Raw genomic sequence first — 12,877 nt, forward strand, 5'->3', positions numbered from 1 at the left:
TTTTCATTTTTTTATTTTTTTTTAAGGTGATGATGATGAGATTCCACAGGAGTTGCTATTGGGAAAACATCAGCTTAGTGAGTTGGGTAGTGAATCTGCAAAAATTAAGGCAATGGGCATTATGGACAAGGTATGTCATGATCTTAAAATACATTTCCCTTCTGTAACAGTGTTCTTCCTGTTCTGTGCTTGCCTCAGTTTCCCTCCTTTTAGCGAGTGGTCCTCAGTGCTTCGTTTCACTGAGATGATGTAGCTAGAGGGTGATGTCACAAAGTCCACCCTTTCCAGAGTACAACAGCAGTCTTCTTCCCAGGCATCTCACTGGATTTCCTTTCCCCCAGGCCCAGTAGCCTTACATCCCTGTTAATGCAGGGTTCCCTTCCCTGGGCTAAACAATATCTGTGCCCTCAACAGGCTATGGCTTTCTTTTTATGCCCTCCTGGGCTTCAATTTTGAGGTTTATCCTGCTGAAGCAGGTTATTGGTATCACCCCTCTAAGATTAATACTCTCTTCCTAGTACACCGCTACCTCGATATAATGCCACCCGATATAACACAAATTTGGATATAATGCGGTAAAGCAGTGCTCCGGGGGGGCGGGGCTGCGCACTCCAGTGGATCAAAGCAAGTTAAATATAACATGGTTTCACCTATAATGCGGTAAGGTTTTTTGGATACCAAGGACAGCATTATATCAAGGTAGAGGTGTATGGGTCTCCAACCCTGCGATTCTATACTATGGGCTCTCTGTTCTCAACCTCAGTACTATCTTCACTCTGTCTTTCCAGGGCCACTTCTTATGAAGACTTCTGGATTCCTTAGTATACGAACCTCTTCCTGTAGTTTTCGATAGCCCCAGGTCTAGACTCCTTTCTGGCCTTATCCATGGGTGCCCTCACTCCTCTTTGTGGGCTGGGTGCATCTCCTTCCCAGATATTAGCCCTTGTTCCCTACAAGTCTCTTTAGGCTCAGCTTCTACTGACTGGAGTTCTTGCCAGTTTCTACATCATACTGAGCACAAACAGCTCTTTTACAAAGGTTGTGTATCACTTGATGAGTCATGATCCCTCAGTTACTTGTGGTCTACATCTCCCAGAAACCAGTGGCCTTAAAGAACTGAGTTCCAGTAAGACTTGGGCTATTGGCACCCATTCTTAAAAGGGCCAGCAAGCTCCATTCATTTCTTGGTCTTAATTTATAGAACATGAGTAGGTCATGTAGAACTACTTTATTTTCAGCACAGTCCCCCTGTGAGAATAAAATATATATGCAGCAGTTCCAAAACAGTGTTGAAATTGTTTTGTGCTTGTACATAAACTTTAGAATAAAATTAAAAACAAAACTTTCTCTAGCCAACCAGGGTTCATTATTAGTGGGTTGTTTTGGCAAATTCTGATTCCTGGCACTGGGAAGATAGCAGTGGCAGGTATACATAATTAAACATATTCCCTTACATTTTTCTAGTCTGAAGTATAATCTGGGTGAACAGTGTTTGTGGAAAGTGTTCTAATTAATGATAAAGAATTTAACCTAAATCTCTAAAATTACATTTTGATGAGAAAAATTCAGTGAATTCATATTATAAAATTGATTGCAACATGAAAACTGACATCATACTGTGGTTTATTCAAGATTTTTATATTGTGTAATTCAAGTGACAAACCACTAGAAACTACTACTAATCCCCTTGTGTTGTAAAAAAACAAAAGAAAAACAAAACAGAAGACTAATGGAATGTTGTTTATTTTTAATTTCTACACAAACATCACCATTATTACTATTGCTTCATATTTAGTTTTATTATATGATCAGAATGCTCAGGCATGATCGTGGCCTCACTGTGCTAGAGATTGTAAAAACACAAATTAAGATCCTACCCCAAGCATTTACAACCTAATTTTTACAACAGAATTACACAGTATGACCTGTTTTCCATATACACATTTGTTTTTAACCACTTAGAAATACTTTGTTTACACTCTTTCTGCTATTTTGATACAAGTATTTTTATTTTAGCTTTCAACAGATAAAACAGTGAAAGTCCTGAACATCTTGGAGAAGAATATTCAAGATGGCTCAAAGCTTTCTACGTTACTAAACCATGTGAGTTCAGAGCATAGTTGTTGGCATCACTATATTTGATTAAAATATGCACTTTCATTTTAATCTCAGTAGTAATATTTCTGTAAAGGATTTCTAATTTAGCTCACATAATAATTAATACGGTGTGAAATTTTAGTGTTTGCAAATTACTATAATCCTTTAGGCAACGCAACAGGTAGTAGTCAATACTTGCTTAATTATATTGTTTCTACAGTGTTCTCCTTTTTGTGAAATACTATTTAAAAATAGCGCAGATTGGTTGTTCTGTTTTGAAAAATATAATTTAACACATTAGTGTCATTCTCTGATTTTCATTGGCAATTGGCAAACTTGCAGCCAGCATAACTTTCTTTGATACCTGTTCATTAAACTTCTCATATACCATAGAAGAAAACTGAGCTTTTCTGTAAAGCAGATTCTCACCATTTAGAATTGAGAGGAAGAATTTTAATTTGACCTTGATGGATCTACTCACATGCTTAAAGTTAAGCACTTGCATAATTACATGAAGGATTGAGTGAGGGTTATAACCAACGCTCCAAACATTATTCATGATTTCAGAGCATTTTTCAAAGTTCTTCGTAGGATCTTTTCGAATATCTATCTCTAGATAGATGTTGTAATGCACATTGGAAAACATAATCCCAACTATACATATAAAACCATGAAGTCTAAATTAGCTGTTAACACTCAAAAAAGAGGTCTTGGAGTGATTGTGTATAGGTCTCTGAAAACATCCATTCAATGTGCAGCGGCAGTCAAAAAAGTGAACAGAATGTTGGGAATCATTAAGAAAGGGATTGATGATAAGACAGAAAATATCATATTGCCTCTATATAAATTCATGGTACATCCACATCTTGAATACTGCATACAGATGTGGTCACCTCATCTCAAAAAAGATGTATTGGAATTGGAAAAGGTTCAGAAAGGGGCAACAAGAATGATTAAGGGTATGGAACAGCTGCCATATGAGGAGAGATTAATAAGACTGGGACTTTTCTGCTTGGAAAAGAGACGACTAAGAGGGGATATGAGAGAGATCTATAAAATGACTGGTGCAGAAAAAATAAATAAGGATGTGTTATTTACTCCTTCTCATAACACAAGAACCCAAATGAACAGGTAAGAGTGGGCCACTAAATGAAATTAATAGGCAGCAGATTTAAAACAAACAAAAGGAAGTATTTTTTCACACAATGCACAGTCAACCTGTGGAACTCCTTACCAGAGGATGTTGCGAAGGCCAAGACTATAACAGTGTTAAAAAAAAGAATTAGATAAGTTTATGGAGGATAGGTCCATCAATGGCTATTAACCAGGATGGGCAGGGATGGCATCCCTAGCCTCTGTTTGCCAGACGCTGGGAATGGGTGACAGGGGATGGATCATTTGATGATTACCTGTTCTGTTCATTCCCTCTGAAGCATCTGGCATTGGCCACTATCAGAAGACAGGATACTGGGCTAGATGGACCTTTGGTCTGACTCAGTATGGCCGTTCTTATTTTCTAAGGACGGTTTAGTTCATAAATGTCTTGTAATTATTTATTTTTCCTTTTTTCAATAGATTGACATTTTGCCACCTTGTCACAAAAATTAAGTTTTTGTATATATAAACTAAAATATTAATACTTTAGCTATTAATTGTTTCTATCACATAACACATATATATAAAACAATGTACCAAGAAGATAGCCTCCGTTTCTTTTGGAAAAATTAATAGAAGTGTGCAGGCATCTTTTTAAAATAAATTGGCTTTTCTGTGATTACCCCTTCTCATAATTTGTTAAACATTTGTTATGGGACAGGAGAGTTAGACCTGTCTGAAGCAGATAGTCACTCCTCTATAGCTATACCAGCAAACTCACCTAATGGAGATGCAGTTTATATCAGCAAAAGAGTTATTCTGCTGGTGTAGCTTATTTCAGTTCCCTGAATGAAATAACCTGTACAGGCAAAATATTTTTTGCTGGTATAACTATGTCTACACTGGGACCTTTCTGGCATATGTGTTTTTCCCCCACACGCTCCTATTCAACATGGCTATCATGGCAAAACTTTTAAGTATAGACCAGGCCTGAGGAAAATGGTAATAGACCAAAGTTAATATATGTGCCTTTGGATTGGAGGCATTTGCACTTAAGAAAAAAATGAACATTCTAAATGTATCAGAATATTTTATTTTTCTTTTAGATAGGTGGTGGTTTCTTCATTTTTCAGTACAAAGTTCCAAAATGTCTTTAAAAGTGACCTGCGAAGTGGAGGAGAAAATAGGCTGCTTGTTCCCTTTTCTACTTTTTCTTACTATGTATGAAGAAAGGACTGAATTTTTGTTGTGGTGGTTTGTTTTTTTTTTTAAAGTTTGTTTTCTACGTGGCTTGTTCCAATAAACTCAGACCCAATCTCACCTTTATGATGACTGAAAAGCTAGTGATATGGTGACATCATGAGAGCCCAGAGATTGAACGATGAGCAATTGAGAGGGCAAGGGATTTTTAGTTGAAACATTTGAGTTTTTATATTTTTATTAACGCAAATTAACTTGAATGACTAATCAACACTTTGGACAAAGGAAGCTTTTGTCAAAGAGTCAGCCTCTTCACTCTTTCTGTTAAGGTGTTTAGTATTCACAGTTAAGATTCCTGATATCTCTGAGGGATTCATTAGAAAAACCAGAAAAGAGTAGACTTGACATTCTTGATACTTAAGTTGAATTAAAAAGGAAGCAGGGAAGAAATTTTAAATAAATTTAAAAAATCACCTTTCAGGTCTTTCTTTATACACTATAAAGAAGAAAAGGATTATAAAGAAGGAAAGCCCAATTTTTCTAACAAATCTTTGCAGGTCTCCTTTAAATTTTCAAATATACCCACCAGGTATACTCAAAATACTGAATCTGCAACTCCATTATGAAATATACTCAACACTAAAATGTTACAAAGATTTATCTCAAAATATAACATTTTGGAAACAACTTAGCAATGCTGTGCTGCACTGCCCTATATGTGGCCCAGAGTTTATTTCCCTAGTCAGTCTCTCACTAAGACCATATCTATGCTAGAGAATGTTAGGAAAAAATTCCCACTGGTTTTACTATCAATAATGTTAGCTGTAGTTAAGTAATGCTTAGTGAGCCCCATAGAGATTATGCCTTTGTTATGCTAGATGCTGTAAATACACAGAAGAGAGTGCTCCTGCCCTTAACTGAATCTAAAGTCAGAAGAGAAAATACCTAGGGCTTTGGGTAGGTTCAAAAGCTGGGAGAAAGGAAATACTATTCTTCTTGGAGTGTTTTCTCATGTCAGTTCCATTCTAGGTGTGTGTGTGCCCACGTGTGCAGTCGGAGATTTTTGAATTAGTGGTATCCATAGGGTTGGCAGGGGTAGCCCCTTGAGTGCCACACTCATGTGCTGGTATATCAGGCACTGCTGACCCTATTCCCTCTCAGTTCCTTCTTACCACCTGTGGTGGTTAGTCGGAGCACCTTTCCTTGCATTGCAAGGGCTAGCAGTTTTTCGTCTACTGACTTCAAGCCTTAGAGCCTTGTAAATAGTTTGTTTATAATAGTTAGTGTTAAGTAGTTGCTAAGTGTAGTTAGATGTTAGCAGTTAGGGTCCCAATGGGGACTTCGCCCAGGTGGGGCATGGCCAGGTCTCCTGGGTTTAAGCCCTGCGCAGACTGCAACAGGCCTATGCTTGTAAGTTACCCCCATAGCAACTGCGTCAAGTGCTTGGGAGAATCGCACATTAGAAATAAGTGCCGAATTTCTAAAAACTTTCAGCCCCGCAGGATATTCAGTTACAGGCTCTCCTCATGGAGTAGCCCTGTGTCCGGACTCCATGCAGCCCCACCAGGACTCACCAGGGACCTCAGCCTCGGTGTGCAGTGCCCACCGGCAGTGTTTCCCGTCGCTGGTTCCCAAAAAGAAGACCAAAAACCATGGCTCCCCAGCACCAGGCAAAAAGAGCCATGGGTCTTTGGGCAAGGGACCCACTTCAGCCGCTCAGCCACTCCGGAGGCATACGCTCATACCTCTCCAGTCGGGTCCTTACTCCCGTGAAAGGTCCACCACCGACTCCTGAGAGCAGTATGGGACATAAACCCGTGATGGCACCAACACCTACACAAGCTCCCTCAATGCTGAGAGAGCAGAAGCGTCTGCCCGCACTACTGAATCAGCGCATACCTCAGGAACCGGCAGATCCCCACAAGGGCAAGCCAGCTGCTAAAACCCCTCGGGGACAGTGGAGTGCCACTGATCTCTCAAGACAAAGCAGCGCTCTCCACCTCCATACCACATATCGCTGGAGTGGCATCACAGACCCTCTGTAGCTCGCCCTCAGTCACCGGCACTGCATTCGCAGCCTCTGCTGTCTTGACACAAATTGCCTAGAGAAAGACACTGGTCTCAGTACAACCGAAGCCATTTGCCCTCCTGCCGGTCATCCTCTCGGCACAGGTCCCGGTCACCTGCCTCATGGGAGCGCTCCCCATTGCATTTCTGTTACCCCCTGCACCAGCACTAGTCTCCGATGGCAACAGTCAGCAAACAAACCCATGCCTTGACGGTCCCACCAGGGTCACTGAAAGGATTCCTCCAGCACAGAAGTTCAGTTCAGCCCCTCACCTAGATAGTACTGGCGCGAATGGGCACCAGAGGCTGTGTCGACGGTGCCGAATTCGCAACATGGGCAGTGGCCAGTACGTTGGCCTTATTGGAGTGTGTAGGGAGTGCTGGTTATGGCAATGCCCCCTTCACACCTCTCATTGGCCACTGCCTCGGAGCAACAGCTGACAGCACCAGGCTCGGTGCACGAGGCGCACTCGGGGCAGTTATCGTCTTTGTCCCCAGATGAGGCAATTGTGGGACCCTTGAGGGCCAGCCTGCCGGACGATTTTAAAGAACACAAGGTCCTGCTTCATCGAGTGGCCGAGAAATTGGACCTGGAAGTGAGGAAATGTCTGGGCAGGCAGACACCCTTTTTTATGCCCTATCAGCCTCTACCCGAACCTGTGTTGCACTACCAGTGTATGATGGTGTCCTCAAAATTGCCAAGGACCTCTGGCAAACTCTTTCCTCCATTCTTTCCACCTCAAAAAGGGCCAAAAATAAATACTTTGTTCTGGCGGAGGAGTTTGAATACCTCTACACCCACCCTCCCCCGGGCTCACTGGTGGTTTCTGCAGCCAATGAAAGAGACAAACAGAGGAATACCAACTCAACAACCAAAATAAAGAGGCCAAATGGTTGGACCTGTTTGGAGAAAAAAAATTTATTCAACGGCCAGTTTGCAGTTCTGGGTGGCAAACCATCAGGCCCTCTTGGGCCAATACAGTTTTAACTTACGGGACTCCCTCCATAAGTTCAAGGAGTCCCTCCCACAGGGTTTGCCCAAGAATTTGGCACCCTGATGAAGAGGGCACTGCGGCTGCCAGGTGCTCCCTCCCAGATGGCATGGGATGTAGCAGTAATGAGGTGCAGCTCCTGGCTTCAAACTGCCGGACTCTCACAAGAAATGTAGACCTTCATCTAGGACCTCCCATTCTTTTTTCAGACCAGATTCATGTGAGGTTGCATGGGCTTAATGGACACCAGGACCACCCTTCACTCACTAGGCATGCATACACCTCAGCCTGCGAGAAAGCGGTTCCGGTCGCCCCCGCTGCCTAAGCCTTGGCAGTCTCATCCGAGGCCTGCAAAGAGAAGTGACAGAGATGTTAGTTTCAGCCACTGTCGCCCTTCCTCCTCCCACTCACCTGTACATCCAGGCCTGGCAAAACACCCTGGGTGCTAGAAGCGCTCGTTTTGAGGGGGCAGTAGAGAGTGACACCCCAGTCACCTCCCAGGATCCATCCTGCTCTTTCCTCAACAGTCTTCATCCCTTCTGTTCGGCCTTGTTCCAAGTCACCTCGGACCATTGGGTGCTGTACATAGTGTCTCAAGGTTACACCCTGCAGTTTTCAGCCTCCCCGTCCCTTCCACCCATCGATCTTCAGGGACCCTTCTCACGGGCTACTCCTGGTTTAAGAGGTCAAAAACCTCCTGTGCTTGGGGGTGGTGGAAGAGGTCCCTCAGGACATGACAGAGAAAGGTTTCTACTTCTGTTATTTCCTAATCCCAAAAGCAAAGGGGAGGCCTCAGACCCATTTTGGACCTGCGACACCTGAACAAGACTCTCAAAATGTTGAAGTTTTGCACGGTCTCCCTGGCCTCCATCATCTCCTCCGTGGATCCAAGAGACTGGTACGCTGCCCTCGACTTGAAGGACACCTATTTCCATATCTTCATATTCCAGGGTCACAGACATTTCCTCTGTTTTATAGTGGGCGAGCACCATTTCCAATTTACAGCACTCCCCTTTGGCTGCTTGTTGGCTCCAAAGATGGTGCTAGTGGCTGCTTACCTCAGACATCAAGGGGTCCAGGTCTCGACAATTGGCTCATCAAGGGCAGGTCTCAGGAACAAGTGCAGAGAAGCCTCAATTGGGTGCATTCCACCTGTCGTGACCTGAGCGTGTTAATAAACGAGAAAAAATCCACTTTAAGGCTAGTCCAATGCATAGCATTCATAGGGACAGTTCTTGACTCCATGCAAGTCAGAGCCTTCCTTTTGGAGGTGCTTTTTCAGGTCATGTGGGACCTGATCTCCCATGTGAAGAACCACCCGCTAACCACAGCTTACACTTACCTGCCTGCAGTTGCTGGGCCACACGGCCGCTTGTACGTACGTGGTCAGACATGCCCGGCTCTGCCTTCAGCCTCTGCAAGTATGGCTGGCGTCGCTTTACACCCCCAACAGACACTATCTAGACAGTTAGTCAGGGCGCTGGATCACATCCTGTCATCCCTGGAGTGGTGGTTAAACCCTGAGTCAGCGTTGGAAGGTGTTCCTTTCGCAGCCCCGTCTCTGTCACTCTGTCATCTCAGATGCTTCGGACCTGGGCTGGGGAGCCCACCTGAGTGTGCTCAGCACTTAGGGCCGCTGGCTGCAGGATGATCTGGCCCTTTACATCAGTGTCAGCAGTTTGCCTGGCCTGCCAGGTGTTCTTGCCCCACCTGAGAGGCAAGGTGGTGCCGGTCCTCACAGACAATACCACCAAGATGTATTACACCAACAGGTAGGACAGAGCCAGGTCATCAGCTCTTTGCCAAGAAGCTCTCAGCCTTTGGGCCTTTTGTGTGCAGCATGCCATTCATCTGGTAAGCACGCACCTGCCCAGGACCAAGAATGTGCTAGCAGATCACCTCAGCAGGACCTTCTCATCTTGCCACGAGTGGTTGTTCCATCCAGAGGCAGCCAGTATGATCTTTCGAAAATGGGGGACTCTCCAGGTGGACTTGTTCATGTCCCACCAGAACTGGAAATGCCAGGTGTTTGCTCCAGGGGATGGACAGTGGGTCCCTGTCAGATGCTTTCCTGCTTCTGTGGTCAGGAGCCCTGATGTACGCCTTCCTGCCAGTGCTGTTGATCCACAGAGTCCTCCTGAAGATCAGACAGGACAGGGTGAAGGTTACCCTAATTGTCCCCGAGTGGCCTTGTAAGTACTGGTTCAGCACGCTGTTGGACCTTTCAGAAGCTGTGGCGCTCTCTGGCAAGACCTGCTGTCGCAGGACCACAGCTGTCTTCTGCACCCGAAGCTAGAGGCGTTGCACTTGACAGCATGGCTGCTGCAAGGCTGAATGCGGAAGACCGGGAATGCTCAATTCGTGTGTAACAAGTCATGCTGGGTAGCAGAAAGCCCTCCACCAGAACAACTTACCGTGTGAAGTGGAAAAGATTCATGTGCTGGGTTTCGGATTGGCTTGTCCGGGCCGAGCAGTCCTCACTGCAGATGATCCTGGATTATCTTCTGCACCTCAAGCTTCAGGGCTTGTCTTGTCATCGATCAGGGTCCATCTGGCTCCTATTTCAGCTTTCCACACTCCGTTCCAAGGCAGGTTGGTCTTCGCTCACAACATGATGGCCCGGTTCTTGAAAGGTCTACAGCGTCTTTACCGTCACGTCCGGGATCCTGTCCCTCCCTTGTATTTGAATCTTGTACTGTTGAGGCTCATGGGGCCTGCTTTTGAACCTCTGGCTTCCTGCTCTCTTCTCTTCTCTTCTCTCCTGGAAGGTTGAGTTCTTCTTCGAGTGCTTGCTCATATCAATTCCAATTAGGTGTGCACGCACCGCGTGCACGTTCGTCGGAAGATTTTTACCCTAGCAACACTCGGTGGGTCGGCTGGGTCGCCCCCTGGAGTGGCGCCGTTATGGCGCCGGATATATACCCCTGCAGACCCAATGGCCCTTCAGTTCCTTCTTACCGCCCATGTCGGTCGTTGGAACAGTGGAGCGCGGCTTAGCTGATCTCCACTTCCCTAGCTACTCGTAGTTTTCTTACTAATTGTTGTGTATATAGTTATAATCTCTATAGTTGTAGTTAGTTTTTGTAGTTCTATAATATAGTTAGTGTATATAGTTACGAGGGGTTCGGGGATTAGCCCCTTCCCCGCACCCGGTACCGGCGCTCATGCCCGGTTCACCGGGCTTCAAACCGTGCTCGGCCTGCCACAAGCCGATGCCAATGGGAGATCCCCACGACTCCTGCCTTAAGTGCCTCGGGGAATCCCACCTCTCAGATAAGTGCCAGATATGTAATGCCTTTAAGCCGAAGACGAAGAAGTGGGACTTTCGTCTCAAACAGCTCCTGATGGAGGCAGCTCTTACTCCACCGCCCTCGGCACCGAGCGCTGGACAGTCCACATCAGGGAGAAGCGCTCTTTCGGCTCTGGATCGCCCCGGTACCGCTAAGGCCCCTCGGCACCGACCGTCGCCGGCACCAATGTCTGCTCGGCACCGTTCCCTCTCCCCGCGGGTCAAGAAACATAAGACTCCTGCTGCTTCGGTGCCGCCTGCACCACAGTTGGAGCACCCGCCTAAGTCGGACCGCCTGGCACCGACGCCTGCTGCAGTACCGCCAGCACCGTCGAGTCCGGTGCCTGAAAGCTCCCCAGTGCACGCTGTGGTCGAGCTCACTATTCCATCCACGCCAGAGACCTTTTCCACGGTGAGGGATCTAATCGCGCTGACGGAGTCTGCACTGCCTCAACCCCCGGCACCGCCGGTGTGGGTCATACAGTCAATTGGCAAGCCTGCTCTGCTGAGGCCACCGTCTGTCGGCACCGCTGAGAGGCACCGATCACGATCTTGGTCCCACCGGCGTTCTTGGTCCCGTCGCCGATCCCGGTCCTGGCACCGCTCTCCATCTTGGTACCAGTCACACTCCCGGCATCGATCCAGCTCCCGGCGCTGCGCCTCTCGCAGCCGCTCCAGGCGTCGAGCTTCGAGATCCCGGTCGACCTCCTGGCACCGTTACGGTCGCAGGTCCTGGTCTCGTTCACGGTACCGTTATGGCGCCCGGTACCGCGCTCCGGTGCCGCACAGAGAGAGATCGTCTAGACACGTGGCCCCTTCCCAGGGTTTCTCAGCTCCTCGGCCGTCTCGACACACCTCAGTGTCATCTCACATGGACTGTGCTTCCTATGCACAGGACCGTGACTCAGACGTGCCCAGCCGAGTCTTCCAGGAGATCCAGGCCCAAGAACAAGGGCCCCATCAATGGTCGTTCTGGACACCTTGGGCGTATCACCAAGCCCAAGGTGTGCCCCCAGCAGCATCACGCTCCGTGCCATCAGAACACCGGGTGCCGGAGGCGACTGTAAGCCGCCCCCCTCCTGCGGGTACGGATTTCCGCCAACAGACTCTCAGGTCCCACTTGAGCCTGATGCCGTCCAAGAACAAGAACCCACGCAGGACCCGCTTGTCCCTGGCCTTTCCTCTTCCTCCTCTCCAGATGAAGCGGTGGCGGGGACATCCTCCTCCGGCCCTCCCCCAATTGACCTGAGGGCCCATCAGGACCTTCTGAGGTGGGTGGCCCAGAATATGAATCTTCAGGTGGCGGAGGTCCTGGAGATAGAAGACCCTGTGGTGGATATTTTATCAGCTGACACCCCCACAAGAGTGGCCTTGCCATTTATTCGTACTATTCAGGCAAACGCCGATACTATCTGGCAATCTCCAGCCTCTATTCCGCCCATGGCCAGGGGAGTTGAGCGGAAATACATGGTACCCTCTAAGGGGTACGAGTACCTGTACGTGCACCCTGCTCCCTGGTCGTGCAATCGGTCAACGAAAGGGAGCGCCATGGCCAGCAAGCTCCTGCTCCAAAGTCAAAGGAGGCTAGGCGCATGGACTTATTGGGCCGCAAAGTATAGTCTGCTGGAGGCCTCCAACTCAGGGTGGCAAACCAGCAAGCCCTGCTTAGTAGGTACACCTATAACACCTGGGCAGCGGTTGGGAAATTCATGGAGCTAGTTCCCCAAGACTCCCGCCAGGAGTTTGCTGCCCTTTTGGAGGAAGGGAAGAAGGTGGCGAGAACCTTTCTCCAAGCCTCGCTGGATGTAGCCGACTCTGCAGCCAGGACTCTGGCTTCAGGAGTCGCCATGAGGAGAATATCATGGCTTCAGGTGTCAGGCCTTCCACCTGAGTTAAAACAGACTATACAGGACTTGCCCTTTGACGGCCAAGGCCTATTTTCTGAAAAGACTGACCCTAGGCTGCAAAGCCTAAAGGACAATAGGGTGATCATGCGCTTGCTCAGAATGCACACACCGGTGACTCAGCGCAGGTCCTTCCATCCTCAGCCTCACCGCCCTTACCCCCCGCCTAGGCCATGACAGGACTTTGGCAGAAGGCGCGTCTGAGGCAATCGCAGACGGCAGTCTGGACCCCA

General features: G+C 47.3%; 1 protein-coding gene across 4 annotated transcripts in view; it reads left to right on the forward strand.

Annotated features, from left to right (window-relative positions):
• NIPBL (NIPBL cohesin loading factor) overlaps nt 1-12,877 on the forward strand; it is a 271,388-nt gene that overhangs the window by 178,434 nt on the left and 80,077 nt on the right. For all 4 annotated transcript variants that reach the window (XM_039543426.1, XM_039543430.1, XM_039543427.1 and 1 more), the window contains 2 exons: nt 27-130; nt 2,017-2,103. In XM_039543426.1, coding sequence (XP_039399360.1) covers nt 27-130; nt 2,017-2,103 — 191 coding nt within the window. The remainder of the gene's footprint in view (nt 1-26; nt 131-2,016; nt 2,104-12,877) is intronic.

The sequence above is a fragment of the Mauremys reevesii genome, linkage group 6 (assembly GCF_016161935.1).
Source record: "Mauremys reevesii isolate NIE-2019 linkage group 6, ASM1616193v1, whole genome shotgun sequence".
NCBI classification, from domain to species: domain Eukaryota; kingdom Metazoa; phylum Chordata; order Testudines; family Geoemydidae; genus Mauremys; species Mauremys reevesii.